The sequence below is a fragment of the Lissotriton vulgaris genome, chromosome 8, assembly GCF_964263255.1.
Source record: "Lissotriton vulgaris chromosome 8, aLisVul1.2, whole genome shotgun sequence".
In the NCBI taxonomy this organism is placed as follows: domain Eukaryota; kingdom Metazoa; phylum Chordata; class Amphibia; order Caudata; family Salamandridae; genus Lissotriton; species Lissotriton vulgaris.
This window is the reverse complement of record NC_141696.1, coordinates 56,946,507-56,974,232: the sequence shown is the minus strand read 5'-3', so window position 1 is coordinate 56,974,232 and position 27,726 is coordinate 56,946,507. Positions and strand designations below refer to the sequence as shown.

The 27,726-nt window shown below is 46.7% G+C and overlaps 1 protein-coding gene across 13 annotated transcripts in view; it reads right to left on the bottom strand.

Moving 5' to 3' along the window:
* Positions 1 to 27,726, bottom strand: part of ARFIP2 (ARF interacting protein 2) — a 274,219-nt gene that overhangs the window by 108,793 nt on the left and 137,700 nt on the right. For all 13 annotated transcript variants that reach the window (XM_086933698.1, XM_086933702.1, XM_086933705.1 and 10 more), the window contains exons 2-3: positions 27,206 to 27,312; positions 6,080 to 6,188 (exon numbers count right to left, since the gene is read on the bottom strand). In XM_086933698.1, the coding sequence (XP_086789824.1) occupies positions 6,080 to 6,188; positions 27,206 to 27,304 (208 nt within the window). In that variant the 5' untranslated portion in view covers positions 27,305 to 27,312. The remainder of the gene's footprint in view (positions 1 to 6,079; positions 6,189 to 27,205; positions 27,313 to 27,726) is intronic.

Genomic DNA, 27,726 nt, shown 5'->3' with positions numbered 1-27,726 from the left:
CAGTAGTGCTATTCTGCCAACAGAGGTCATCATAGACGAGTGCAATGGAGATGGAAAGCTGCAGTAGTGCTATTCTACCAACAGAGGTCCTCACAAAGGAGTGCAATGGAGATGGAAAGCTGCAGTAGTGCTATTCTACCAACAGAGGTCATCATAGACGAGTGCAATGGAGATGGAAAGCTGCAGTAGTGCTATTCTACCAAGAGAGGTCCTCACAAAGGAGTGCAATGGAGATGGAAAGCTGCAGTAGTGCTATTCTACCAACAGAGGTCATCATAGACGAGTGCAATGGAGATGGAAAGCTGCAGTAGTGCTATTCTGCCAACAGAGGTCATCATAGACGAGTGCAATGGAGATGGAAAGCTGCAGTAGTGCTATTCTACCAAGAGAGGTCCTCACAAAGGAGTGCAATGGAGATGGAAATCTGCAGTAGTGCTATTCTACCAACAGAGGTCATCATAGACGAGTGCAATGGAGATGGAAAGCTGCAGTAGTGCTATTCTGCCAACAGAGGTCATCATAGACGAGTGCAATGGAGATGGAAAGCTGCAGTAGTGCTATTCTACCAAGTGAGGTCCTCACAAAGGAGTGCAATGGAGATGGAAAGCAGCAGTAGTGCTATTCTGCCAACAGAGGTCATCATAGACGAGTGCAATGGAGATGGAAAGCTGCAGTAGTGCTATTCTGCCAACAGAGGTCCTCACAGAGGAGTGCAATGGAGATGGAAAGCTGCAGTAGTGCTATTCTACCAAGAGAGGTCCTCATAGAGGAGTGCAATGGAGATGGAAAGCTGCAGTAGTGCTATTCTACCAAGAGAGGTCCTCATAGAGGACTGCAATGGAGATGGAAAGCTGCAGTAGTGCTATTCTACCAACAGAGGTCCTCATAGAGGACTGCAATGGGGATGGAAAGCTGCAGTAGTGCTATTCTACCAAGAGAGGTCCTCATAGAGGAGTGCAATGGAGATGGAAAGCTGCAGTAGTGCTATTCTACCAACAGAGGTCCTCACAGAGGAGTGCAATGGAGATGGAAAGCTGCAGCAGTGCTATTCTACCAACAGAGGTCCTCACAGAGGAGTGCAATGGAGATGGAAAGTCATCTCCAGTAGTGCTATTCTACCAACAGAGGTCCTCACAGAGGAGTGCAATGGAGATGGAAAGCTGCAGCAGTGCTATTCTACCAACAGAGGTCCTCACAGAGGAGTGCAATGGAGATGGAAAGCTGCAGCAGTGCTATTCTACCAACAGAGGTCCTCATAGAGGAGTTCAAAGGACATGAAAAGCTGCAGTAGTGCTATTCTACCAAGAGAGGTCTTCACAGAGGAGTGCAATGGAGATGGAAAGCTGCAGTAGTGCTATTCACCCAAGAGAGGTCCTCACAGAGGATTGCAATGGAGATGGAAAGCTGCAGTAGTGCTATTCTACCAACAGAGTTCCTGACTGAGGAGTTCAATGGAGATGGAAAGCTGCAGTGGTGCTATTCTACCAACAGAGGTCCTCATAGAGTAGTGCAATGGAGATGGAAAGCTGCAGTGGTTCTATTCTACCAACAGAGGTCCTCACAGAGGAGTGCAATGGAGATGCTATTCTACCAAGAGAGGTCCTCATAGAGGAGTGCAATGGAGATGGAGTTGCACTATACTACCAACAGAGGTCCTCGCAGAACAAAGCAATGGAGATGGAAAGCTGCAGTTGCACTATACTACCAACAAAGGTCCTCGCAGAATATGGCAATGAAGATGCAAAACGTGTTGCACGATACTACCAACAGTTGCACGATACTACCAACAGAGGACTTCGTAGAAGAGTACAATGGAACAAACGATTAAGCGTAACTTTGAAAGAGCGAGTTCTGCAAAAAGCACAGAAAATTAACATCTTGATAAAATAAAAACAGTACTGCTTTGCACTTCGGTCCATGTTTTCATGAAACAAGTGCAAAAACTACTCCATTAACTTCTGCAAGATCATATTTGCAAAGGACTGACTTCCACCATTAAACTTTTCTATTCTCTTTTAGGAATTAGGATGAGCACCCCAATGGGGCAAGGCCACTGCACCACTATTCTGGGATATAGCTAACATTCTGGAATGCTTACACACAATGAATACTTGTAAGTGCAACATCAGTGTATCCTATGCAAGGGCTGCAAAGCTTCTGCGGTTCCTCTGGTTGTTACCAGAGGTCCCTCTCAGGTCAGATACAACTGCTTGAAATGCGAATCACAAAGCTGAGGGGTATGCCTTCAACCTGAAGCTGTGCATGTGCACTCTCGCTACTCTAAAGTGTGTGCGTGTTTTTCTATGTCAAAGCTTGTTGATTGACATGGGACAAAGTTGAGGACATCCTCCTACACATAGGGCCTAGAAGTCTCTGGGAAGTACAAGTGTCTAAAAAGTTCTATTCTTAGGGAACTATTTTTTAGGTGTAAGTATACATGTGCAAGGGAAAAAAAACAAAGTCACTCGAGATGAAAGCATCTAACAGCTGGAGAGGGCTGGTCCATGAACCTATATTTTATACAGTGGTGGGAGGGATCATTATGTGAGTGACGTTTGAACAGACCGATTTGCTAAAGAGTGCAGATTAAGAGCCTTTGTATAAGTTTATATCGTGTATGATATTTTTGGGAAAACATAAGGCTGGCAAAACAGCTAAAGCGGTCTTTAGGCCAGGCCTAAAAAGTCAGGGGTGCCAACGGAAGGAAACGTCATCAGCCATGACAACTTGATCCACAAAGCAAGCACAAAATGAACGGACAACAAAGTCACAAATGTACAAAAGAGCAAATGGGAGGAGATTGTGGCACCAGCAATGACAACCAGAGCTTAATTTGTAAGAGAATAAGTGCTGCTGCCCAAGGCTCTGCTCAGAAGACTGCAGCCGGTCCTATTAAACGTTGCCCGACGGATACCAAGACTGCATAGTGCAAGTTTGCCACTTGCCTCCCCAGTCTGGAATACAATGAAGTATGGAGTACATAGATACGAAGTTAGGACTCCATAGCATAGTGTAGAAAGGAGTGTGGGGTAATCATATAATATAAGAGGACTGGTGGAGGATATGAGTGAAAGCCGAAAAGGACATCTTTAATCTGAAAGGGAGGATGCCTGCACTTCATTCATCTGAAAGGGAGGGTACCTGCACTTCATAAATCTGAAAGGAAGGGTACATGCACTTCTTTAATCTGAAAGGGAGGGTACCTGCACTTCCTTCATCTGAAAGGGAGGGTACCTGCACTTCTTTAATCTGAAAGGGAGGATATCTGCACTTCCTTCATCTGAAAGGGAGGGTACCTGCACTTCCTTCATCTGAAAGGGAGGGGGGGTTACCTGCACGTCTTTATTCTGAAAAGGGGGGTACCTGCATGTCTTTAATCTGAAAGGGGGGGGGGGGTAACTGACTTCTTTAATCTGAAGGGGGGGTAACTGACTTCTTTAATCTGAAGGGGGTTACCTGCACTCCTTTATTCTGAAATGGAGGGTATCTACTCGTATTTAATCTGAAAGGAAGGGTACTTACACTACTTTGATCTGAAAGAGGGAGGGGGAAACCTGCTATTCTTTATTCTGAAAGGTGGAATGGAGGTTCCCTGCACTTCTTTAATATGAAAGGGGGGTACCTGCACCTAAAAGGGGGGTGCCTGCACATCTCTATTCTGAAAGGGGGCGTACCTGCACTTCTTTATTCTGAAGAGGAGGGTGCCTGCACTTCCCGGCAGGATATCTGTCTTCATGATGGGGAAGTACTGGCAATTCTAAGCAGGATACAGGCACACTGGGACAGTGAGCACAGACACCTCTCAAAAGAATACAGGTACTCTGGAATAGTGAGCACCAGCACTTCTCAGTAGGATACAGGTACTCTGGGACAGTGAGTACCTGCACTTCTCAGCAGGATACAGGTACTCTGGGACAGTGAGCACCAGCACTTCTCACTAGGATACCGGTACTCTGGGACAGTGAGCACCAGCACTTCTCACTAGGATACCGGTACTCTGGGACAGTGAGCACCAGCACTTCTCACTAGGATACCGGTACTCTGGGACAGTGAGCACCAGCACTTCTCACTAGGATACCGGTACTCTGGGACAGTGATCACAAGCACTTCTCACTAGGATACCGGTACTCTGGGACAGTGAGCACCAGCACCGGTACTCTGGGACAGTGAGCACCAGCACTTCTCAGTGGGTTACAGGTACTCTGGGACAGTGAGCACCAGCACCTCTCAACAGGACTTTGGTCTAGCTCTGTACAGTGCTGCCTGTGTTCCTTTTGGTCTGGCTCTGTACAGTACTGCCTGTGTTCTTTTTGGTCTAGCTCTGTACAGTACTGTCTGTGTTCCTTTTGGTCTAGCTCTGTACAGTACAGTCTCTGTTGCAGCTAGGCACAGTACTTTTTGTTCTAGCTCTCAGAGTACTTTCTTTTTCTTTAGCTCAGTACAGTATTGTCTATGTTCCTTTTGTTCTATCCCTGTCCAGTATTCGCTCTTTTTCCCCTTTGTTCTAGATCTGTACAGAACTGTCTCTGATCTAGCTGAGTCCTTATGTTCTGGATCTCTTCAGTACTGTTCCGAGATTCCACGTTGATTAGTACCATCTTAACAGGTGTCTCCAGCCAGCCGATTGAGAGGTAATTTTTAACTAAGAACTGCAATAAATATGTGTTGCTTTTCCTTTCCAGGTTAAGGAAAGGCTATGTTTTTTTACATTAACAGGCTGCAGATAGCAGAGCCTGATAATGAGTGGTGCTCCACTCAGATGTATGGCCCATGTGAGTCACAGAGGGTCAGAACTGAAGCACTGAGGAATTTAACTCTTTAAAAAAAAGTTGTCCTCAATATTGGAGCATGAGAACAAAATTATATTATTTTAATGCTTTTAAATGCGAGAAAACTAAAACGAACAGCTAACTTGATGATTAAGTTAACTGAACATTTAAATGTTCTCCCTTTCCAAAGTGTTGCTTTTACACACAAGCAGGTATCTTGATCCCAGTGGCTGGTAGACACAGTGCCATATTTTTCACTGAAAAATGCAGCCATTTTCTTTTAAATGAGAGAAATTTTAAGTGAAGAAAAATGTTTGTATGAAGCATTGTCTTCATGTTTTTCTCTACTTTAAATTAAGCCAATTAAGTCCTAATGTTTTATCACTTTAAATTCCTCGCATTTAAACAAACGGCTATACTATTTCCTGTTATAAAAATGGCACCCTGTCTTCAGGCCACTGAGAGTAATATGCCTGCTGTTTGCAAAGACACTTTGTCAGGGGCGTAAATTAAAATGATGAGTTTAAAGTAATGCATATAAATATAAAGTTGACTCTTTAGTTTAATTTTCCCCTATTTCAAAGTGATGCATTTACACACAGCCGGCATCTTGTTCCCAGTAGACACAGTGCCATATTTATAACTGAAAAATATAGACAATTTTTTTAAATGTGAGAAATTTATAATGAAGAAAAATGTTCCATCAATTGCAGAAAAATGTTCCTTATTAGGAACATTTTTACAGTACATTGTTCTGCACTATAATTGTATGTTTGTGTTGTACATGTAACGGTGCCACATATGGCGATAGGTATGCTCTGTGCCACAAGTACATTCGACACAGGCTCTCCGTCACCCATTCACATATTCCATTCATTCACACACTTTCATACATCCCCGCAGACCATGCACTCACTGACACACATGGCAGCCCTATCATTGTACCCCTAGACACCGTATTTTTTTCAAACCATAGTTTCGAGCTCCACGGACATTAGGTTTAAAGTCAATGAAGCTGGGCAGGGTGTGGTCAGGTAACAATGTGCAAGTTACATTGCCTTCAGTAGCTCACAACGGTTTTGACCTCTCAGAAGTATCTCTTATTACAGAAAAGGTTGGAGACCCGTGATCTATAGTATAGGATCCTTGCTGTTTTCATGACTTAAATGGCGGTGTTCTCTGACAGGATCTGTAGGCCTCAAAGGGACATTACTAGGTTCGAAACTGGATGACTGAAGACCCACAGGACAGAACCTCCACCACTGCCTTAAGACGGCCTGCAGAGCTCTAGGTACTGCTGCCACACTCACCTTTGATGTTCCCCGTGGGTATGATGCCTTCCGTCGTCCCACCGTAGCCGCCTGAGACGATGCTGGTCTCGTTCAAGTTGGGCCCGGACACCATCACCTGCTGCAGGTCCTACAACCAGCAAGGACAGAAAGGGTTAATGGCGACCACTCAAGGGGAGCTCCTCCAGGCCTGCTGGACATGCCTAACAGTAGCATGAAACAGAACATACTAGCTGTACACTGCACATGCGTAGACCGCACACCTGTGCATGATCACCCAGCACATGCAAGACAAAGTAATCGAGAGCAACAAGGCGCTACTATCACTGCTGGTGTTCTGGGCCATCATCACACGCCTCACTAAAATATCATAGGAAATGAAAGAAAGACTGCAGAATGTGGTGCACTTCAGTGCGCAATGCAAGGCGCTAGGGAGTGGGATGCAACAAGGCGCTACTATCACTGCTGGTGTTCTGGGCCATCATCACACGCCTCACTAAAATATCATAGGAAATGAAAGAAAGACTGCAGAATGTGGTGCACTTCAGTGTGCAATGCAAGGCGCTAGGGAGTGGGATGCAACAAGGCACTACTAGCACTGCTGGGGAGAAGGACTATCAATGAGCGCCTCACCAAAGTATCACAGGAAATGAAAAAAAGACTGTAGAACAGGTGTCTCCAACCAGTTGATCGCGACCAGTAGCATGCAGAAGCCTTCAGAGTAGCTCCCAGCCTTGAGTTCATTTTTAACCAAAAACTGCAATAAGTGTTGCATTTTCTTTTTAAAGGTAAGGAAAGGCTATGTGTATTTGACATTATTATCAGGCAGCAGATAGCAGAGCCTGATAATGGGTGGTGATTCACTCAGATTTATGACCTATATGGTTCACAGAGGTTCAGAACTGAAGCACTGTGGAATTTAAACCTTAAGTAAAAGTTGTTCTCAACTCCATATTGAAGCAGGAGAACAAAATGATATTTCTGAATGCTTTTAAATGCCAGAAAATTAAAATGAAGAGTTAAATTAATGATTAAGTTAACTCTTCATTTTAAATTGTTCCCTTTCCAAAGTGTCACATTTACACACAAGTAGGCATCTTGCTCCCTGTGGCTGGTAGACACAGTGTCATATTTATAACTGAAAAAAACAGCCATTTTCTTTTATATGGAGAAATGTAAAGTGAAGAAAATGTTTTTGATTAAGTTTTTAAGTTAAGTTTTTCTCTACTTTAAATTAAGCCAACTAAGTCCTAATGTTTTATGGGCCAAGTTTCTTCACTTTAAATTCCTCACTTTTAAACAAATGACTGTATTTTCATGTTATAAATATGGCATCATCTCTACAGGCCAGTGGGAGTAATATGCCTGCTGTTTGTAAAGACACTTTAACAAGGGAGAAACTTAAAATGATGAGTTGTATGTAATGCATATAAACATAATGTTACCTCGTCAGTTGAATTTTACCCCATTTAAAAATGTTGCATTTACACACAGCCACCATCTTTTTCCCAGTGGCTAGTAGACACGGTGCCATATTTATAACTGATAAATACAGCCATCTTTGTTAACGGGAGAAATGTAAAGTGCAGAAAAATGTTCCATCAAGTGCAGAAAAATATTCCTTATTAGGAACATTTTTTCAGAACATATTTTTGCACTTTTAATTTCTCCAATTTAAAAAAAATGGTTGTGTGTTTGTGTTGTACATGCAACGGTGCAACATATGGCGAAAGGTAAGCCCTGTGCCACAAGTACATATGACACAGCCTCTCAGTTATCCATACACATATCACATTCATTCACACACACGTTCATACATCCCCACAGATCATGCACTCACTGAGGCACATGGCAGCCCCATCATTGTACCCCTACTCACAGTATTTTGCTCAAACCAGAGTTTCAAGCTCCCTGGATATTAGGTTTAAGGTCAATGAAGCTGGGCAGGGGGTGGGGGGACTGGTAACAATGTGCGAGTTACTCACCCTTTTTAGCTGATGACAATTTTGACTGATTAGAAGTTCCTCTCATTACAGAAAAGGTTGGAGAACCCTGCTGTAGAATGTGGTGCACGTCGGTGCGCATGCGAGGCGCTAGGATGTGGTGCACTTCAGTATGCAATGCGAGGGGCTGGCATGTGGTGCACTTCAGTGTGCTATGTGAGGCGATGCTATGTGCTATGTGAGGCTATGTGAGGCGCTAGGTTGTGGCGCACTTCAGTGTTCAATGCGAGGCGCTAGGATGTGGCGCACTTCAGTGTGCAATGCGAGGCGCTAGCATGTGGCACACTTCAGTGTGCAATGCGAGGCGCTAGGATGTGGTGCACTTCAGTGTGCAATGGAAGGCGCTGGGATGTGACGCACTTCAGTGTGCAATGCGAGGCGCTAGCATGTGGCACACTTCAGTGTGCAATGCGAGGCGCTAGGATGTGGTGCACTTCAGTGTGCATTGCGAGGCGCTAGGATATGGTGCACTTCAGTGTGCAATGTGAGGCGCTAGGATGTGGTGCACTTCAGTGTGCAATGTGAGGCCCTAGGATGTGGTGCACTTCAGTGTGCAATGCGAGGCGCTAGGATTTGGTGCACTTCAGTGGGCAATGCGAGGCGCTAGGATGTGGTGCACTTCAGTATGCAATGCGAGGCGCTAGGATGTGGTGCACTTCAGTATGCAATGCAAGGCGCTAGGATGTGGTGCACTTCAGTATGCAATGGAAGGCGCTGGGATGTGACGCACTTCAGTGTGCAATGCGAGGCGCTAGCATGTGGCACACTTCAGTGTGCAATGCGAGGCGCTAGGATGTGGTGAACTTCAGTGTGCAATGCGAGGGGCTAGGATGTGGTGCACTTCAGTGTGCAATGCGAGGCGCTAGGATGTGGTGCACTTCAGTGTGCAATGCGAGGCGCTAGGATGTAGGTTGCAACAAGGTGCAATGCAAGGAGCTAGGATGTGGGATGCAACAAGGGTAGGGTGACCAACCGTCCTTAAATTTCACGGACAGTCCGTAATTTCGGCCGTCTGTCCGTTGTCCGTGAAGGATTGTTTAACGGACACCTTTTGTCCGTAATTTTAACTGGTCGCACAACCTCCCTTCTTGACTGTGATGCTGCTGAGGTCGGGTGTAACAGACTTCGAGGCAGTACAAAGGCTCAGATACCCATCAGCATTGGCGAGGCACAGCGGGATGGCAACCCTCACACCTCCAGCCCTTGATGAGCTGTTAAGAGGTGCTGAAGGTGACAGAGGGATGGGCGGCAGCTTCAGAGCAGGGGCATCTATTCAGATGCAAACAGCACTGAATGCGTCTTGTATCTGCAATTGGTGTGAGACATTCCCTTTCTGCCCAGGGTTCCAAATATCCTAGAACCGGCCCTGATTACACCGAGGCAGCACGGGGTTCACTTCACAGAGCTTAATTACTGTCACTAAATTGTAAACAAAAACTCAATTCTTCAAACATGCAGTATATACTGTAATAAAATAGAGAAATGGCACATTCACACTCACACTGATTAACAAAGTATGGAGGACAATCAGTTAAATCCGCTCTCTTGGAGTATCTCCTTACAGTACTGTACATCAGTGTGGGGCAGGGGGGCAAAACTAACATTTTGGAAACAGAGCCTGTCTTCTCGTTGTCTTATCCAGGAGAGGGTGATGAGCTCCCCCCCCCCCACCCTGGAAGAGACCAAGATGATACTAGAATACTGCATACCCACCCCTGTGTCCACCCTGGTGGATCCTGTTCCCCCTCCAGTGATGGCTCTTGTCCCCCCATGTGGTGGCTCCTGCCCCCCCCGCCCCCCGCCTGTGATGGCTCCTGTCCCCTCCTGTAGTGGATCCTGTCTCTGCCCTGGGAGGCTTCTGTCCCAGTCCTGGAATGTCTCCCGCAGCGAGGGTGAAGTTCTTGATGGGCCTCTTCTCAAAAAGGCTCAGCTCAAAATTAATATGAAAAGGTGGGCGAGTGAGTAAGTGAAGGGATGGGTGGATGAATTAGTGAAAGGGGGAATGGATGAATGAAAGATTGAATAGATGGATAATGGGAGGGGATGGATGGATTGATGAGTGAGTGGAAGGATGGAAGAGAGAAAACGGAAATAGCTGGATGTATGGGTGGAAGGGTAGCTGGATGGGTAAAAGGGTGGATGGATGAGTGAAAGGATGGATGAGTGAAAAGGTGGATGATGAGTGGGTGGATGGATGAGTGAAATGATGGATGGATTAATGAATTGATAAGTGCAAGGGCGAATGGATGGACGGATGAGTGAAAGGGTGGATGTAAGGATGGATGAGTGAGTGAAAGGGAAGGTAGATGGACAAAATGATGAATAGACCAGTGAATGAGTGAAAGGATAAATGGATGAGAGAAAAGATGAATGAGTGATAGGGTCAATGGATGGATTCATGAGCGGATAAGTAGATGGATGGATGGATGGATGGGTGGGTGGGTGGGTGGGTGGGTGGGTGGATGGATGGATGGATGGATGGAAGGAAGGATTGCTAAGTGAAAGTCGATGGAGAGAGAAAGGGAGGATGATGGATGACTGAAAGGGTGGATGGGTGGAAGGATCAGTGACCGGGTGGATGGATGAGTAGGTGAAAGGATGGCTGGAAAGGTGAAAGGGTAAATCGCTGGATGGATGAGTGAATGGATGGATGGGTAGAAGAGTGAATGGCTGAGTGTACAGATGGATAGGGTGAAAGGGCGGATGGATGGATAATGGATGGATGAGTGAAAGGATGGATGAATTGCAAATGGCTGAATATGTCTAGATATGGCTGGGCTTACTTATATACAATTCCGCGACCTCTGATGTGTCTGTAAAACTTATCCAATTGTCCTGAAGTTTTGTCCTGAATTTTGACCTCCTGTCCTGAATTTGTGTCCTGAATTTTGACCTTTTGTCCTGAATTTTTACACTCACCATCCTGAATTTGCACCAATGCCAGCTGGTCACCCTAAACAAGGGTCTGTGAGCACTAGCAGGGCACAGGAGACCCTGGATCCAACACAGGCTCCCACAGTCAGGTCAAGTGATGTACTCAAAGATGAAAAGCTGAAGCAAAGGATGCAATGGTGTAACACAGGCCATGGCGACAGGTCAAAGATCACAATGGCGGGGCACAACAAAAATAATTCATGGATTTGGAATGTAATGAAGGTTCCTAGCAGCCACCACACACAGGCCTCAGCCTGTGTATTTAAAAGACATGTACACTATCTTCACCTTCCGGGGTGTTTACAACTAGAAATACACTTCCTGATTGAAAGAATGCCCTACTCGCCCAATCCCGCGACCTTTCATGGCGTCACTAGCTGGCCCTGTCTGTCTTCTCCTGAATATCACTGTACCAGGCTGCTGCTGGGCTGGGGTTCTCTCCACCTTTGCCAACTATGTCCCTAGGAACCATATATGTGCAACTTCAGCTTCTCCGCCTTTTGCATTCAGTGGAGAGGTGTGGTGCAGCGCCCAGGGCAGCTGACTTCGGATTACAGGGTTCACGGTTCGATCCCCCGTTCCGGCGGCAGCTTAGCTCAGCATCATGTGACTCTGGGCAATAGCTCACTTAATTTCCACGACGGCCCCCAGCGCCTTGAGACCCGTAAGGGTGAGTAGTTTGTGCGTCACAAATACGAATTTGCAAATTCACAAGCAGGGGTGAGGCTGGCTGCTGTGATGCCCAGAGAGGACAGGCTCTGTACAGGAGACAGGGATGAAGGCAGACAAGATGCCGCGGGGTGGTGTGCTGTGCTGCGGTACACCTGTGGAACCGGACTCCGGGCCGCTGCAGATACCACTAGTGGAAGGAGACCATATGGGGCTGTTTAGTACCCCTTGGAGGGGTCTGAAGAGAGGGCAGAAGGGACACTGGGTGGCAGCCAGGGGTGGGGAAGGGTTCCATGGAGAACTGTGGAGTATTTCAACAGCTGATGGGTGGGCGAAGAAGCACCAGAGAGTGGGTGCAGCTTAGATTAAGAGACTGAAACAAGATCAGGTATTGGCAAAGAGAGAGTTACTCACCTGTAAGAATGGATTACAAGCTGTGAATGGCCCAGAGCCTCATAGGATATGTAGACATTTCCATCAGCACAGCCGTGAGTCCCCAAACTCACCAAGGAATCCCAGGTTTGGGGCCCATGTTGACGTCAGAGAGACCTTCCTCGTGTAGGGAGGACCAGAGACTGATTGTTACACATTGAGAGGCAGTAAGCATTAGCATTTTGATCCTGAACAACTTCTCAGCATCACATTTGGAGAATTAAAGGTCTGAAGTCAAGCATCACACACTGTCCTAAAACACGACATTGAGCCACCACTTTTATGCCAACTTCAAGTTTGTGGGTGGGGAAGACTCACTAGCCCGTTGGGCTACTATTTCCAGGGGGCAACCCTTCCCACCATTAAGTCATTCTCTGTGGGGTTGACTTCAAGTAATCTCTCTGTCCAAACCCAAAGTGTCTGTCTGGACCCTTCGTCCCTCAGACAGAGCCATGGGGACATACCGGCGGTGTGTCCAGTATAATTACCCCCCTCCTCCCAGAAAATCGGGTCGGCAAGAGGTTCCCCTCTGGAAGAAATGCCAGCCTGCCCACCTACACAAAAGAGTGGGCAAGCTAAGGTGTAATTACATTTGCCTTTCGAAGGAGGTAGCCCCTTTGAAGTTAGGCTACTGCCCCTTGGGCCATCCTGGGAGGGTGGTCACACCCCCCTCCCTCCAGCAGACCCTTTGTTCCCCTTCAGGGAGCGCGTGTCTCCTCTTAGCAGGAGGACAGCAGGCTGTCTCAGTTGACAACTACTGTAGTCAACTAGAAGCGGCTACTACAAATTAGGGGCAAGATATTGGTGACTTTCTAAAGTCGCTTTTGCAATAAAAGTTACTTAACTACCCTGGGTATACTTTGTACCATACACAGCTGTGGCCGCAGTTCGTGGAATCACGCGACAAAAAACTCTGTGGAACGAATCGCGCTCATCTTCCTGCCTCTCAGGTAGAAATTCTACCCGAGCAGCCGCCGCTCGCTATCGCCAACTTTCCCTTGGCGAGAGCGAGCTGAGAAAAAACTCTGCTGCAGCGAAGTTTTCTGCACGCCGCGAGCAGTGCAGAAAACTCCACAAACTCCGCGAACGGAGCAGACTTCACCGCCCAGACCTAACCATATACTTGGGACTTGTATGTAAGTTAAACATGCCAATCGGGCAGTAGAAAATTGCACGTACATTTGGAGGGCTCCGAGCACATGCATAGCTGCCTGGTGAGTTGAGCCCTGTGCACTTCAGAGTCCAAAAAACCTGGGGGGTTGGGTGATCATCTTCCAGTTTCGAGGCCAGTCGTCACACATCTGGGAATCCTACGCAAGAACCAAACCAAGAGAAGACGGAATCTGAAATAAATGTGATGGATTTGTAAACCTTTACACCATGACTTTGAAAACTGTGATGGATGCGTATTCGAGAGCAGGATTCCATTTCAGGTGTGTTTCTCGTGCGGTATGATTGATGGTATGTACGAGAAGAATGTGAGGTGAGCATGGAAGGATGATGGTGTAAAAATCTTGTTTCCTTTTGGGGGTCATGATAAATTGTTGCGAAACTGAAAGATTCCAATCTAGGTTTTCTCTAATTTAAATGTGATATAATTATATTTCATTTGTAACTGTTTTTATGAGTATATGTGTCTAACATAAAAAAAATTAAAAATATGAAAACAGAAAATTAAAAAAATAAAATGTTTGATGAATAAATAAAACTGGAATGAATATACTTTCTGTGGTGAGATTTTGTCTCTCTTGGGGAAATGTCTTTTTTGAGTAATACCACTGTATAAATTAGATAGGCCAGATAAGAGGTTGTTTGTATAGCATTTATCTTCTTCCCTCTCCTCTTAGGCCTTGAATTAATTGGGGGATACCTTACTGTACACAGTACACAGGGACTGCCTCGCAGGGACACCTACAGTCACCTGAACAACTCAGGGCTCCGTGATTAAAGGGGTTCCCCTCCCGTCACCTCCTGGTCTCTCACAAAGATTCCGACACCAAATCTGCCTGATGCGGTCAAATGATACCCATCAGAATCGAGAGAAGCCGTCACCGTAAACCCTCTAAAATAGACGCACTCTTTGAAATGAAAGACGCGCGTGAACTGGGGAGTTTCCTGTGTCCGGCAGTGCCCCTGGATGAGGGCCCAGGAGAGAGGCTCGCCCAAGACGAGGAGGGCTGCTCCGTGGCGGACGGACCATGGGGCACCCTGGAACACGTGCTAACAATGAGGTCCCTGTCGGCAGTAGCCCTCGGCCTGTGGAGGAAGCGGGGGCTTCGACGCTGACCTGGCCCGAGCGGGCCTTTCAAGAGCTGGTATGCGGAAGCTCTAGAGGGCGAGGACAATAGGCGCTGCGAGGTCCCTGCTCTCAGATCCTGTGACAGGCCGTGGGCGCTCTCAGCTTCCAGGCACTGTTAAAGGGAGCTGAGAGAGGGGACCATCAAAGGCACAGGGCACCCTGCCGCCGCGCCCACACCCAGAGCACGGCCAGAGGCTCTAGCCAGGAGGTCCATGAGATCCAGAGGTCAGTGGCCACTCACCCACAGCCCTGCCTGACAATGCGCCTCACAGTCTGCTGGTCAGTGCTGGAGGCCAGGGAGCTTTATCGAACACCTCAGACAGCCAGCAGCACCCTGCAAGCTACAATACCGTTCTGGAACCACAAACCACCCCATCAGCGGATCTACCGTGCACCAGCAAAGCACCCTGCACTACCGGTCTGGAACCACAAAACACATCAGCGGATCTACCGTGCACCAGCAAAGCACCCTGCACTACCGGTCTGGAACCACAAAACACATCAGCAGCTGATCTGCCGATCCAGGCTCCATCACAGTACCCTGCACTACCGGTCTGGAACCACAAACCACCCCATCAGCGGATCTACCGTGCACCAGCAAAGCGCCCTGCACTACCGGTCTGGAGCCACAAACCACATCAGCAGCAGATCCACCATGCACCAGTGCAGTGCCCTACGCTTTCGGAGCAGACCCACAAATCACCCCAGCAGTAGATCTACAGTGCACCAGCTAAGCACCCTGCACTACCGGCCTGGAACCGCAAACCACCACAACAGCTGGTCTGCCGATCCATGCACCAACACAGTACCCTGCACTACCTGTGCGGAACCACAAACCAAACGTAAATTTAAGACCAGGCTCACAGAGCACAAAAGTAATTTTAGATGTCAAAGCAGAACAACATCCGTTGCCATTCACTGGATTGAAGCAAAACACAATATTGCTCAACTCAGAGCACAGATTATCGAAGTCGTGGCCAAACAAGAAGGCTCTGATAATAATGCTAAACTTCTCCAGAGGGAACTGTTTTGGATCGAACATCTTAGCACGCTGATACTGAATGGTCTTAATGACAGAGTTGATTACAGTTGTTTCTTATAGATCCAGCAATATGGGTATTATTTTCTCTTCTTCTTTTTCTATCACCATAACATAAACTTCGGACCTCTGATCGTATCTCCTCCAACATCCACTGCCAGCATAATATCCTTGATAATCATAAGTAGGTTTTTTTCTCACAATTCACTGAATAGTAGTCTTACATGTTAGGTTATTACATATATTAGAAACTTTCTCCTGTTACATTTTTTAACTCTAGATAGGGTACAGGTACAGACCTTTTGATGTTTCTAACCATGAGTTTTGGTTACAATTAGAGTATACTCTGATTAATTTTTTTGCTCGTATCATGTATCATTCATTGTTAATTATTAGATTGTGACTACCTAAGGTAGAGAGTATGCATTACATAACGTCTATTATGGGGACATCCTTTAACATGATGATACAGTTTTAATTTTGTATATGTCTAGTTAGTGTACGGTTAACAAATTGGAAATCCCATCATAGTGAGTGACATTCTCAATGTAATACATCATTGGGATTGATGTATAGGTGAAACTGTCAAGTAATATATCCTATTAGATTGTAACTACCCTGGTAGAGTGTAGGGACAGTTTCATTACCGCTTCTTTATCCAACATCCCTTGTTTTACTTCCCACTAATCTAGATAAGTTTGAAATTATCGTGGTGGTTTAGACTTATGGCGCATGAGTGAGGGTTCACACAGGGGCGATATTATATTATTCCCATTTACTATGGTCGCTGGGCTTACAGCCTTCTTGAGGCTTTGGACAGAGGGCACAGGGAAATTTTGTAATCTGGATATTTTTCTATCATATATGGGATCCCCTGTCTCTCTGTCTAATTTTTCCCTTGAGGTGACGTCACTATAAGATTGAGTTATGCAGGATGGTTCGGGTTCAGACATTTCTATATGGGTGCTGTATACAATAGGCTATGCAACAGTCTTCACGGTGTGCAATGACAGACATATTTCCATTCTTGCTGATCGAGTATGGTCTTTCCAGAATAAGGGCAAGGTAATTAGAATATACTACATATCCCACAATGCTTGCTATAACCTAGCTTGAGCGGCACTACTTAAGTCTGTATGGTATCCTTCCGCAGTATTTTCTTATTCACGTCAAGCGCCACAGCGGCTTGCAGCATCAGTTAGCTGTCGGTAAGAACCCTTCTGTATAATTATTTACACTGCCCTTTATACGACGACATTTAGCCGGCACCAATTTCTCATCCGATTTTCTCCTTTGTTTTGTCGTTTTAGAAAGCATGTAAGCTGGTACTCCGCATTAACATTCCGGAACAGTTTTAACACATATTCAGGTATTTCGGACACCACTATAATTTTCTTATCAGTAACGCGTTACCATTTGGTCATTGTTTTTTGTTTTTTTTTTAAACGTAGTGCTTTTGAACCAAGTATTTCCAAGGTCAGCAACTGTTGACATGTGTGATAAATTATCTGCGCGTGTTGAGCATGCCAAGACGCCCACGGGTATATGTTGCGCTTTAGAAATGTCAACAAATAAATAAATAAATATAGTAATTGATTACACTGATGTTGCCGTAAGGGCAGACTGGGTTACATGTTGGCATCCCCTTGATGTTTTTTTAGATCCCGTTGTGGTACCGCATACAATACTCGCAGTAAAGAAGTTATCGTTTGGAAGTAACATTAAGGTATGCAATATGCACCACCCGATTTATTGAGAAACACCATCTATCTCTCGCACAGACTTTTAACTGCTTTCATTTTGTTTATTTTAGTGGATTCTTTCTTCCCGTAAGTACCTGTTTAGCGATGTTCACTGACATTTCAGCATACCCTTGTCATACCAGGCAGGCCATGCCCTTACTGTGTTTAAAAGACTCCACGATGGACGCGGTTCACGAACCCAGTATTCAGTTTACTTTTGATTCGCATTGTGACTATCACTGAGTTTATCTTACTTTAAGTATTGTGACTATAGGCACGCTACTATATATGAGATGGTTTTTATGTATATTCACTCATATACTCCTCCTATTGCATACCAGTGTCCGTCAAATAGGGTAGTTCCTTGAACATCTGGGGAAGAAGTTTGTTTAATGTGTTTGTTAACAAGGAGAAATTATTTTTGACATGTCAAATTTTTTTACTGTGGAAAGTACATCAATGACTCAGGAGTAATCTTTGCATTCAAAAAGAGGTTCCATCACCAATCATAGGCTGTCATCATTTACCATTTTTTTTGATCCCCTAATGTGTATCTACTATGTTGAATAGTATTTAGGACACCACAGTCATTTTATGCATTTATGTTTCTTCCAGGTATTCGCCCCTGAAGAAGGGAACAGGGTTTCCCGAAATGCATTGGGCGACGCTTCTTCGCAAGTTTTGTTAGCATTGTAACATTCCATGCATTACATGAAATGGACAGTAATGTGATTCTGTGAAGTATTTCATGATGAAATATATTGTAACAAGATACTGTTATATGTATATATTGAGAGCATTTAAGTATCAAGGCAAATACTGATGCCCAAAGCAGAAGCGTTTTTGATAAACATCTTGATTATTCAAGAGATCACGTAGTATTTGATTATCTTTTTGTATTGGTTTAAAAGATTGAGAAAGGATTTCTCTTGGCACAGTGCATCCTGCAGGTAGGCTTCGCTTACTTCTATTCATACTGTGAACCACAAACTCCCCAGCAGCAGATCTACCATGCACCAGCAAAGCACCCATATTATGGGTCTGGAACCACAAACCACCCCAGCAGCGGATCCACTGTGCACCAACAAAGCACCCTGCACTACCGACCTGGAACCACAAACCACCACAGCAGCTGATCTGCCGTTCCAGACACCAACACAGTACCCTGCACTACCTGTGTGGAACAACAAACCTCCCCAGCAGCAGATCTACCATGCACCAGCAAAGCACCCTGCACTTCAGGTCTGGAAACACAAACCACCCCAGCAGCGGATCCACCGTGCACCAGCGCAGTATCCTACGGTTTCGGGCCGGAACCACAAATCACCCCAGCAGTGGATATACAGTGCACCAGCAAAGCACCCTGTGCTACAGGTCTGGAAACACAAACCACCCCAGCAGCTGATCGACCGTGCACCAGCAAAGCACCCTGCACTACCAGCCTGGAACCGCAAACCACCACAGCAGCTGATCTGCCGATTCAGGCTCCAACACAGTACCCTGCACTACCTGTGTGGAACCACAAACCTCCCCAGCAGCAGATCTACCATGCACCAGCAAAGCACCCATATTATGGGTCTGGAACCACAAACCACCCCAGCAGCGGATCCACCGTGTACCAGCAAAGCAACCTGCAGTACCGGCATAGAACCACAAACCACCACAGCAGCTGATCTGCCAATCCAGACACCAACACTGTACCCTGCATTACCTGTGGGGAACAACAAAATCCCCAGCAGCAGATCTGCCATGCACCAGCAAAGCACCCATATTATGGGTCTGGAACCACAAACCACCCCAGCAGCGGATCCACTGTGCACCAGCAAAGCACCCTGCACTACCGGCCTGGAACTACAAACCACCACAGCAGCTGATCTGCCGATCCAGACACCAAAACAGTACCCTGCACTACCTGTGTGGAACAACAAACCTTCCCAGCAGCAGAGTCACCATGCACCAGCAAAGCACCCAGCACTTCAGGTCTGGAAAAACAAACCACCCCAGCAGCGGATCCACCGTGCACCAGCGCAGTACCCTACGCTTTCGGGCCGGAGCAACAAATCACCCCAGCAGTGGATATACAGTGCACCAGCAAAGCACCCTGTGCTACAGGTCTGGAAACACACACCACCCCAACAGCAGATCCATTGTGCACCAGCAAAGCACCCTGCACTATCGGCCTGGAACCGCAAACCACCATAGCAGCTGATCTGCCGATCCAGGCTCCAACACAGTACCCTGCACTACCTGTGTGGAACCACAAACAGCAGCAGATCTACCATGCACCAGCAAAGCACTCCTATTATAGGTCTGGAACCACAAACTACCCCAGCAGCGGATCCACCGTGTACCAGCAAAGCAACCTGCAGTACCGGCATAGAACCACAAACCACCACAGCAGCTGATCTGCCGATCCAGACACCAACACTGTACCCTGCATTACCTGTGGGGAACAACAAAATCCCCAGCAGCAGATCTGCCATGCACCAGCAAAGCACCCATATTATGGGTCTGGAACCACAAACCACCCCAGCAGCGGATCCACTGTGCACCAGCAAAGCAGCCTGCACTATGGTTCTGGAACCACAAACCACCCTAGCAGCTGATCTACTGGTCCATCCACCAACACAGCACACTGCACTACCAGTCCAGAACCACAAACCACCCCAGCAGCAGAGCTACCAATTCGAGCACCACACTCAGCCGGACTGGTACCACAAACTACCCCAGCAGCGGATCTACTGTGTACCAGCAAAGAACCCTACACTACTGGTCTGTAACCACAAACCACCCCAGCAGCAGATCTACCAATTCGGGCACCAACACAGCACCACGCACAGCCGGTCTGGAACCACAAACCACCCCAGCTGCGGATCTACAGTGCTCCAGCAGAGCACCCTGCACTACCGGTCTGGAACCACAAACCACCCCAGCAGCGGATCCATTGTGCACCAGAAAGCACACCAGCAAGAAAGGAAGAAGTGTTCGGCTGGACATCATTAATACAATATAGTACTGATTCTGGTCTATATTTATTGTTAATTGAATTGTAATGTTTGAAGGACTAATTGTTTTTTATAATTAGTTGACACCTAGGGTCCTTCCTACCTTGCAGGTTCCCTTGTTTACACCAAACATACTTTTTAGATGTCGCACAGTCGCTCATGCATTTCAGTGGTGGCGGAAGGAACATCCAAACAGCCAACAGAAAGAAGGTGAAACTAAAATGCGTCAGTGGGCTGATCTAAAGTGTGATTGACAACGCTCAAGCCAATGTCAGAAGGTTCCTGAGAGAGAGGTTCCTATCTATAGAACGGGACAGGACAGATATAGAGTAGTCCTACTTTCATGCCTGGTCTGTCCTGGTTTTTGCTTCCTGAAATCTGGTCACCCTACACAAGGGGATTCAAAGACATTCCACTGCAGGTGTCCCCGAACTGGGGGGCTGGGGGGGAGCATGAAGTGCTCCCAGTGGGGACGCCAGGCTCTGGCCAAAAGCAGCATTATGGCGATAACAGTGTTAAAAGGATAAAAATGAGCAGCAGTAAGCCGCTCGGTAATGGACAATCACTAACCTCTTGTCATTTAAATCCCGGGTGGGAGAAGGTGTCAAAAGGGAAAGGGCTCCAAATACTCTTCAAACCCCGCCCTCATTTCTAATAATCGCACTGTGGATACTTTTACACGTTAGAAAGGCCTGCTGGACCAGAATAGTATGTTTGGCAATCATGGATTTGATTGCATTTTTCAGGGGTGTGGAATTTATTAAAATATCTACTTGTCCTTGGGGCAAGTTGCTTCATAAATCTACTTGTCCTGTAACAAAATCCACTTGTCCCTTTGGTGCCATCAGGTTCGGCAACAAATTATGGCAGCAATCTCATTATATAAGAGCTCTTATATAGCCTCTCTGATTATGCCAGGGATCGTACATACCATAGTAATTTTTGAATACTAGCAATCTCTTTATGTTGCCACGTTTCTGCAGATCTACATACTGGAACTGAAGGTAGTGGTACGCAATAGTTCCCGGGCTGGAATGCCCTTTAAGTCTGTGCAAATCTACTAACTTGCATGTTTAAAGGGTTTTCAACAACTCTTCTCTAATCTTTTCCCATAGTGAGAAATGTTGGAAATTTACTCCTGACAATGGCGGGCGTAAACTTTCTTCCAGAGTTGGGAAAAAAGTGGTTGATGGGAAAATTACCTTGCAAACACTCGGATTTTCGCATGAGCTAATCTACACATGCACATTTGCTCATGATAAACTGCAGTTCACAAATATTTTCCAGGAGTACATTTCTTGCCCTACTTCTATACATTCTTGTAAATTCACGAAAGCCATTCAGCTGCACTTAATGCAAGGACAGATACCAAGGGTGCACTTTTGAGACTTTTTAATATTAGGGCCCCTAATTTGGTCTGGCATTCACCACAACCTTTTGTGTTTGTTAAAATTCTCTTTCCCTCTCTCTGAATCGGCTGGCTTCACTGTGAGTGACGGCATTAAGCTCTTTCACGAGGAGTATATTGGCACACAAAGTAGTTTTGTTCAGTGGCAGTAACTAATGTGGAGGTGTGTGCTTCTTTTAGACCAATTTTTATTTGCTTTTGCTAATGTTTGTTATAATGGAGAGGGCCCAGCAGCTCTTGCATCAAGAAGGCTTTACAAAAACCATGTCAAAGCAAGTCACGTATTGGCAAAACTAAAAAGCTGACCACTAATTTCAGACCTACTGGCTTTGCCAATGCTTGTTTATTTTTATGTTTCTCATAATCTTATTGAAACTGGTTACACTGATTTTCCAATATGAATATGTTTGCGAAATACAAGCATGCATCAACACATTTTATTAAATGATGCTGCAAAGAAACGGTACCTGAAATTTCACAGTAGTTTAGCAAAATGTTTTTTTCCTACTTTCATTTTTTTAGGAACATTTTATATTGAAAGCAAAGAGTCATTAATCTTGCTCTCAAGCTTCTGCAAATATTTGCATCTAATCAGAGAGCATTCTGGGAGCCTCATATTGCTAAACTTTGAAACCGTGAGTACACATTTTTACACTGTAACCACTGTCTGTAGTGCGATCAGAACTTACATTTACTTAGAGCGCTCAACCTAATAATAAAGGCTTTCCATTATTGAACCGTCACTACAAGTTTGAACAGCATTAACATAGGCACACACATGATAACTTAACTTCAGGCAGTGCCCTTCCCTGGCCCTAAATGTGCTACTGCAAACTGGCAGCCAAAGGGTTTGTTCTGCAGGGGGTTGGGCCTACTTGTCCCAAAGGAAAAAATACACATTAAATCTTGTTGCCCTTGACCCTAAACAATATGTCCTGGGCGTCGGGCTATAGGAATTCCACATCCCTGATTTTTGAAATGGTACCAGAACTTACCTGCAATGTTTAAATGAGCGTAGACATAGTTAAACATTGCATATTTCATAAATAATAGTAAAAAAATTCAGAGGGGGCACTATGATTTTTTTTTTCACAGGGACGCGGCATTAAAAAGTTTGAAGACCGCTGCACCGCGGTGACTGCTATCTCCTTCAGCAGCGCCCTTAGACTTCATCTGATCACTTATCCATAAAACATGAACTCCTCAAACCTAGGAGGTCATCAGAACGTAAGTGCAGCGCACAGCAGGCACTGCCCGGAGAAGGCTGTCCCTAGGGCACCCTGACCCCGCCCTGCACACCAGCAACAAATGGATGTGCGGGGAGAGGGGGGAGAGGAGAGCTGGGAAAGAGTGAACACCATCCTATTGAGGCTATGGGCTGCCTCAGCACCCCCAGGCGGCGGCCTAGGCCCACTTCTGACCTGAGCAGCGGCCAGTGCAGGTAAGCGAGGAGTTGGGGGAGTCGACAGACAGCGGAATAGGATGTATTTATTTATTTCCCCTATTCCATCGTCTATCGACTCCCCCCTCCATCCCCAGTCCCAACGCGCTTACCTGCACCGGCTGCTGCTGGAAAGGGCTACACACTGCATACACAGCATGGATCTCTCTGGATATTATCAAGTCTTAATGTCATCATGTCACAGCAGACATCTCCCAAGCAGGGGACAAAATAGCGCCCATACAAACTCCCAGTATGGGAGCTTAGGAAGAGCAGGATAATGCTACTTCCAAGGAGACAATGGTCTCCAAAGATGAGACCGGTCCTTTAAAGATGAGACAGGGCCTTTAAAGATGAGACAGGTCCTTTAAAGATGAGACAGGGCCTTTAAAGATGAGACAGGGCCTTTAAAGATGAGACAGGTCCTTTAAAGATGAGACAGGGCCTTTAAAGATGAGACAGGGCCTTCAAAGAAGAGACATGCCCTTTAAAGATGAGACAGGGCCTTCAAAGAAGAGACATGCCCTTTAAAGATGAGACAGGGCCTTTAAAGATGAGACAGGGCCTTTAAAGATGAGACAGGGCCTTCAAAGAAGAGACATGCCCTTTAAAGATGAGACAGGGCCTTTAAAGATGAGACACGCCCTTTAAAGATGAGACAGGTCCTATAAAGATGAGACAGGGCCTTTAAAGACGAGACAGGTCCTTTAAAGATGAGACCGGTCCTTTAAAGATGAGACAGGGCCTTTAAAGCTGTGACAGGGCCTATAAAGATGAGACAGGAGAAAGGTTCTTTAAAGATGACACAGGTCCTATAAAGATGAGACAGGGCCTTTAAAGACGAAACAGGGCATTTAAAGATGAGACAGGTCCTATAAAGATGAGACAGGGCCTTTAAAGACGAGACAGGGCATTTAAAGACGAGACAGGTCCTTTAAAGATGAGACAGGGCCTTTAAAGATGAGACAGGGCCTTTAAAGATGAGACAGGGCCTTTAAAGATGAGACAGGGCCTTCAAAGAAGAGACAGGGCCTTCAAAGATGAGACAGGGCCTTTAAAGATGAGACAGGGCCTTTAAAGATGAGACCGGGCCTTTAAAGATGAGACAGGGCCTTCAAAGAAGAGACAGGGCCTTCAAAGAAGAGACAGGGCCTTTAAAGATGAGACAGGCCCTTTAAAGATGAGACAGGGCCTTTAAAGATGAGACAGGGCCTTTAAAGATGAGACAGGGCCTTTAAAGATGAGACAGGGCCTTCAAAGAAGAGACAGGGCCTTCAAAGATGAGACAGGGCCTTTAAAGATGAGACAGGGCCTTTAAAGATGAGACAGGGCCTTTAAAGATGAGACAGGGCCTTCAAAGAAGAGACAGGGCCTTTAAAGATGAGACAGGCCCTTTAAAGATGAGACAGGGCCTTTAAAGATGAGACAGGGCCTTTAAAGATGAGACAGGCCCTTTAAAGATGAGACAGGCCCTTTAAAGATGAGACAGGTCCTTTAAAGATGAGACAGGTCCTTTAAAGATGAGACAGGTCCTTTAAAGATGAGACAGGTCCTTTAAAGATGAGACAGGTACTTTAAAGATGAGACAGGTCCTTTAAAGATGAGACAGGGCCTTTAAAGATGAGACAGGGCCTTTAAAGATGAGACAGGGCCTTTAAAGATGAGACAGGTCCTTTAAAGATGAGACAGGTTTTTTAAAGATGAGACAGGTACTTTAAAGATGAGACAGGGCCTTTAACATTGAGGGCAGAGACTGCTTCCCAACTGGTCACTTAGTGACGCGCTGCCCAAGTGCACACGCTTGCGCGAGCTGGCAATCAATCCTGCAACCAGATGGTGTGGGAATTCCACGCACTGGTTACCAGGCCCCATTTTAGAAACACGTAAATAAAATAAGTCAGTCAATGAAGGAAATACGGCTGGATCTGCAGCAGTGTCCGAGGTATTCATCAAGGCTTAGCATTTTGAGTGTTCAGAGATGCACATTTTGCATGTTTTCCTTGCATGGGCACACTCAGCATCTTTCTGCACATCCCCTGACTCAGCGGTGTTTGGAAGCAGCTACACAGCCCAGATGTGACGAGGCGGTGCCAGATGCCACAGCACTGACCCCTCCCCACCCTAACACCTCCTTCAGGCACCCTGTTCTTGCTGTTCGCAGCTTGCTGTACTTGGACGCAGTCCTACACGCTCATGCCGAGTCGGGATTCTGGGTCAGCTATTTTCACAGTTGCAGGACACTTGCAATCCCATACTTTTTTAAAGATGACCAGCCTTCCACCTCTACACATATTCATTTTAGCTCTGACAGAAGACACATTTTGATCTCGCATTTACGAGAGTTTGAGCTATTGGCATTGTAAAGGCAGGGCCACCGGCAACACAGGAACACAGGCCGGGTCAGCGGCAACACAGGCCGGGTCAGCGGCAACACAGGCCGGGTCAGCGGCAACACAGGCCGGGTCAGCGGCAACACAGGCAGGGTCAGCGGCAACACAGGCCGGGTCAGCGGCAACACAGGCCGGGTCAGCGGCAACACAGGCCGGGTCAGCGGCAACACAGGCCGGGTCAGCGGCAACACAGGCAGGGTCAGCGGCAACACAGGCAGGGTCAGCGGCAACACAGGCAGGGTCAGCGGCAACACAGGCAGGGTCAGCGGCAACACAGCCAGGGTCAGCGGGAACACAGCCAGGGTCAGCGGGAACACAGCCAGGGTCAGCGGGATCACAGCCAGGGTCAGCGGGATCACAGCCAGGGTCAGCGGGAACACAGCCAGGCTCAGCGGGAACACAGCCAGGGTCAGCGGGAACACAGCCAGGGTCAGCGGGAACACAGCCAGGGTCAGCGGGAACACAGCCAGGGTCAGCGGGAACACAGCCAGGGTCAGCGGGAACACAGCCAGGGTCAGCGGGAACACAGCCAGGGTCAGCGGGAACACAGGCAGGGTCAGCGGGAACACAGGCAGGGTCAGCGGGAACACAGGCAGGTCAGCGGGAACACAGGCAGGGTCAGCGGGAACACAGGCAGGGTCACCAGGCACACAGGCAGGGTCACCAGGCACACAGACAGGGTCAAAACATTCCTCTCACCCTTACAGCCAGACAACAAGCTTCTGAGAACCTACAACAGCTCTCTTGATAAATGGCTTTCGCTCACTTGTACCACATTATTTAGAGTACCCTGGCACTTGGAGTCCACCTTCACATGCAGGGTGCGTTGAGATCACTGCTGAAGAGGAAGTGTGGTGGAAAAACATGGAAGAGAAATTTGAAGTTATGCTAAAAACTGAATCTTTTGGAAAGAATGATGAACTGTAATAAAAACTTTCTCACTGTGTATTATCACATAAGGCCGTTAGGCCGCTGTAGTGACCATCTACACTTCTACCTTCCAGGACAAGTGTCCAAAGAGGCAGGTCTGTGCACAGGTCACTATGGCTTCCAAGACCTGTGTCCTGGCAGGTAAATCTGCGCACAAGTCACCATGGAAGGTTTTATCAGCCAAGAAAGGATGCGACTCAATCACCATGGAGGAGACGATTTCTCAAAGAGGGGACTCGCGGGGCGGTGAGACTTTCGTTGAGCTTCAGTTATCTGGCACTTGGACAGCGCAAATGTTCTAGTCACCGGAATCCCAACTCCATCTTGACCTCCACTTATAAAAGGGTGGAGATATCGGGTCACATGTGTCAAATGGGTATTGTGCTCCCTGAGTCAATCTGACAGTGGTAAGAAAAACACTGGAAGACGAGCCTTTTCCAACAACATCACGGTCTATGTCAGGCTCGTACCCTCCAACCTACCATTCAGGAAGGAGGTGACAACTCATATCTTTAAGGTCCAGTAAGGACCGCACAACACTCCCCACACCCAAGATCAGATGATACTAAGCTTACAGTACAATCTGAATTGCAACAACTTAGGAAACAGCTAAAAACGTGGCTCTTCGCAATCTCTTTATCCCACTAGGTCTTCCTTCTGGGCTTGTTGTGCAACAAGACACCTTCGGGCATTTGTGCACTCTATACATGTTTTAGTTACTTACTCTTCTGCCTAGATTACTGAACACACTCTAGTATTCTTGCCTCTATGTACAGCATGCTCTCCAGCTAGTCTTGCCCTCCGTTAATACACACATCTGGTTTACACACATTACAGCATCTTCCCATACAGTACCTGTTCGAGGCTGTCATCTTCCTGCAGGCTCCCGGTATCTCCATTGCCATTGATGGGAATTTCCATGGTGGCGGCTTTGCTCATCATGCCGTCCGTCATGGTGAGTCCTGCAGAAGAAAGCAACACGTGGTGAGGAGCTGAAGGAGCCAGGAGGGCTTCAGTGTCACACAAACTGTTGCAAGGGCTTATCTAATGCAAACTACGGAGTGTGTGAGGAAGGACATGAGAAAGACCATCAGTGAAAGAACCACTACATGGGCCGCAGCAGAAGGTGACCTGGTTACGGATCAGCCTGAAACTAGCCGGAGGATGCACCGCCAAGGGTCAACAGTCTCTAGCACTCTGCTGGTGGGACCTATGCTCTCTCCCGTGCTCTTGTTTTATATGAGATGCACCTCTGTAGACAAGAGCTCTCCTTAACCATAGAAAGAAAAAAAGCAGTCCACTCCAGGGGGCCTACGAGATACTTTGCACCGATTAAGAAATGCCTAGTTTAGGTTTTGCACTGGTCACCATTGATG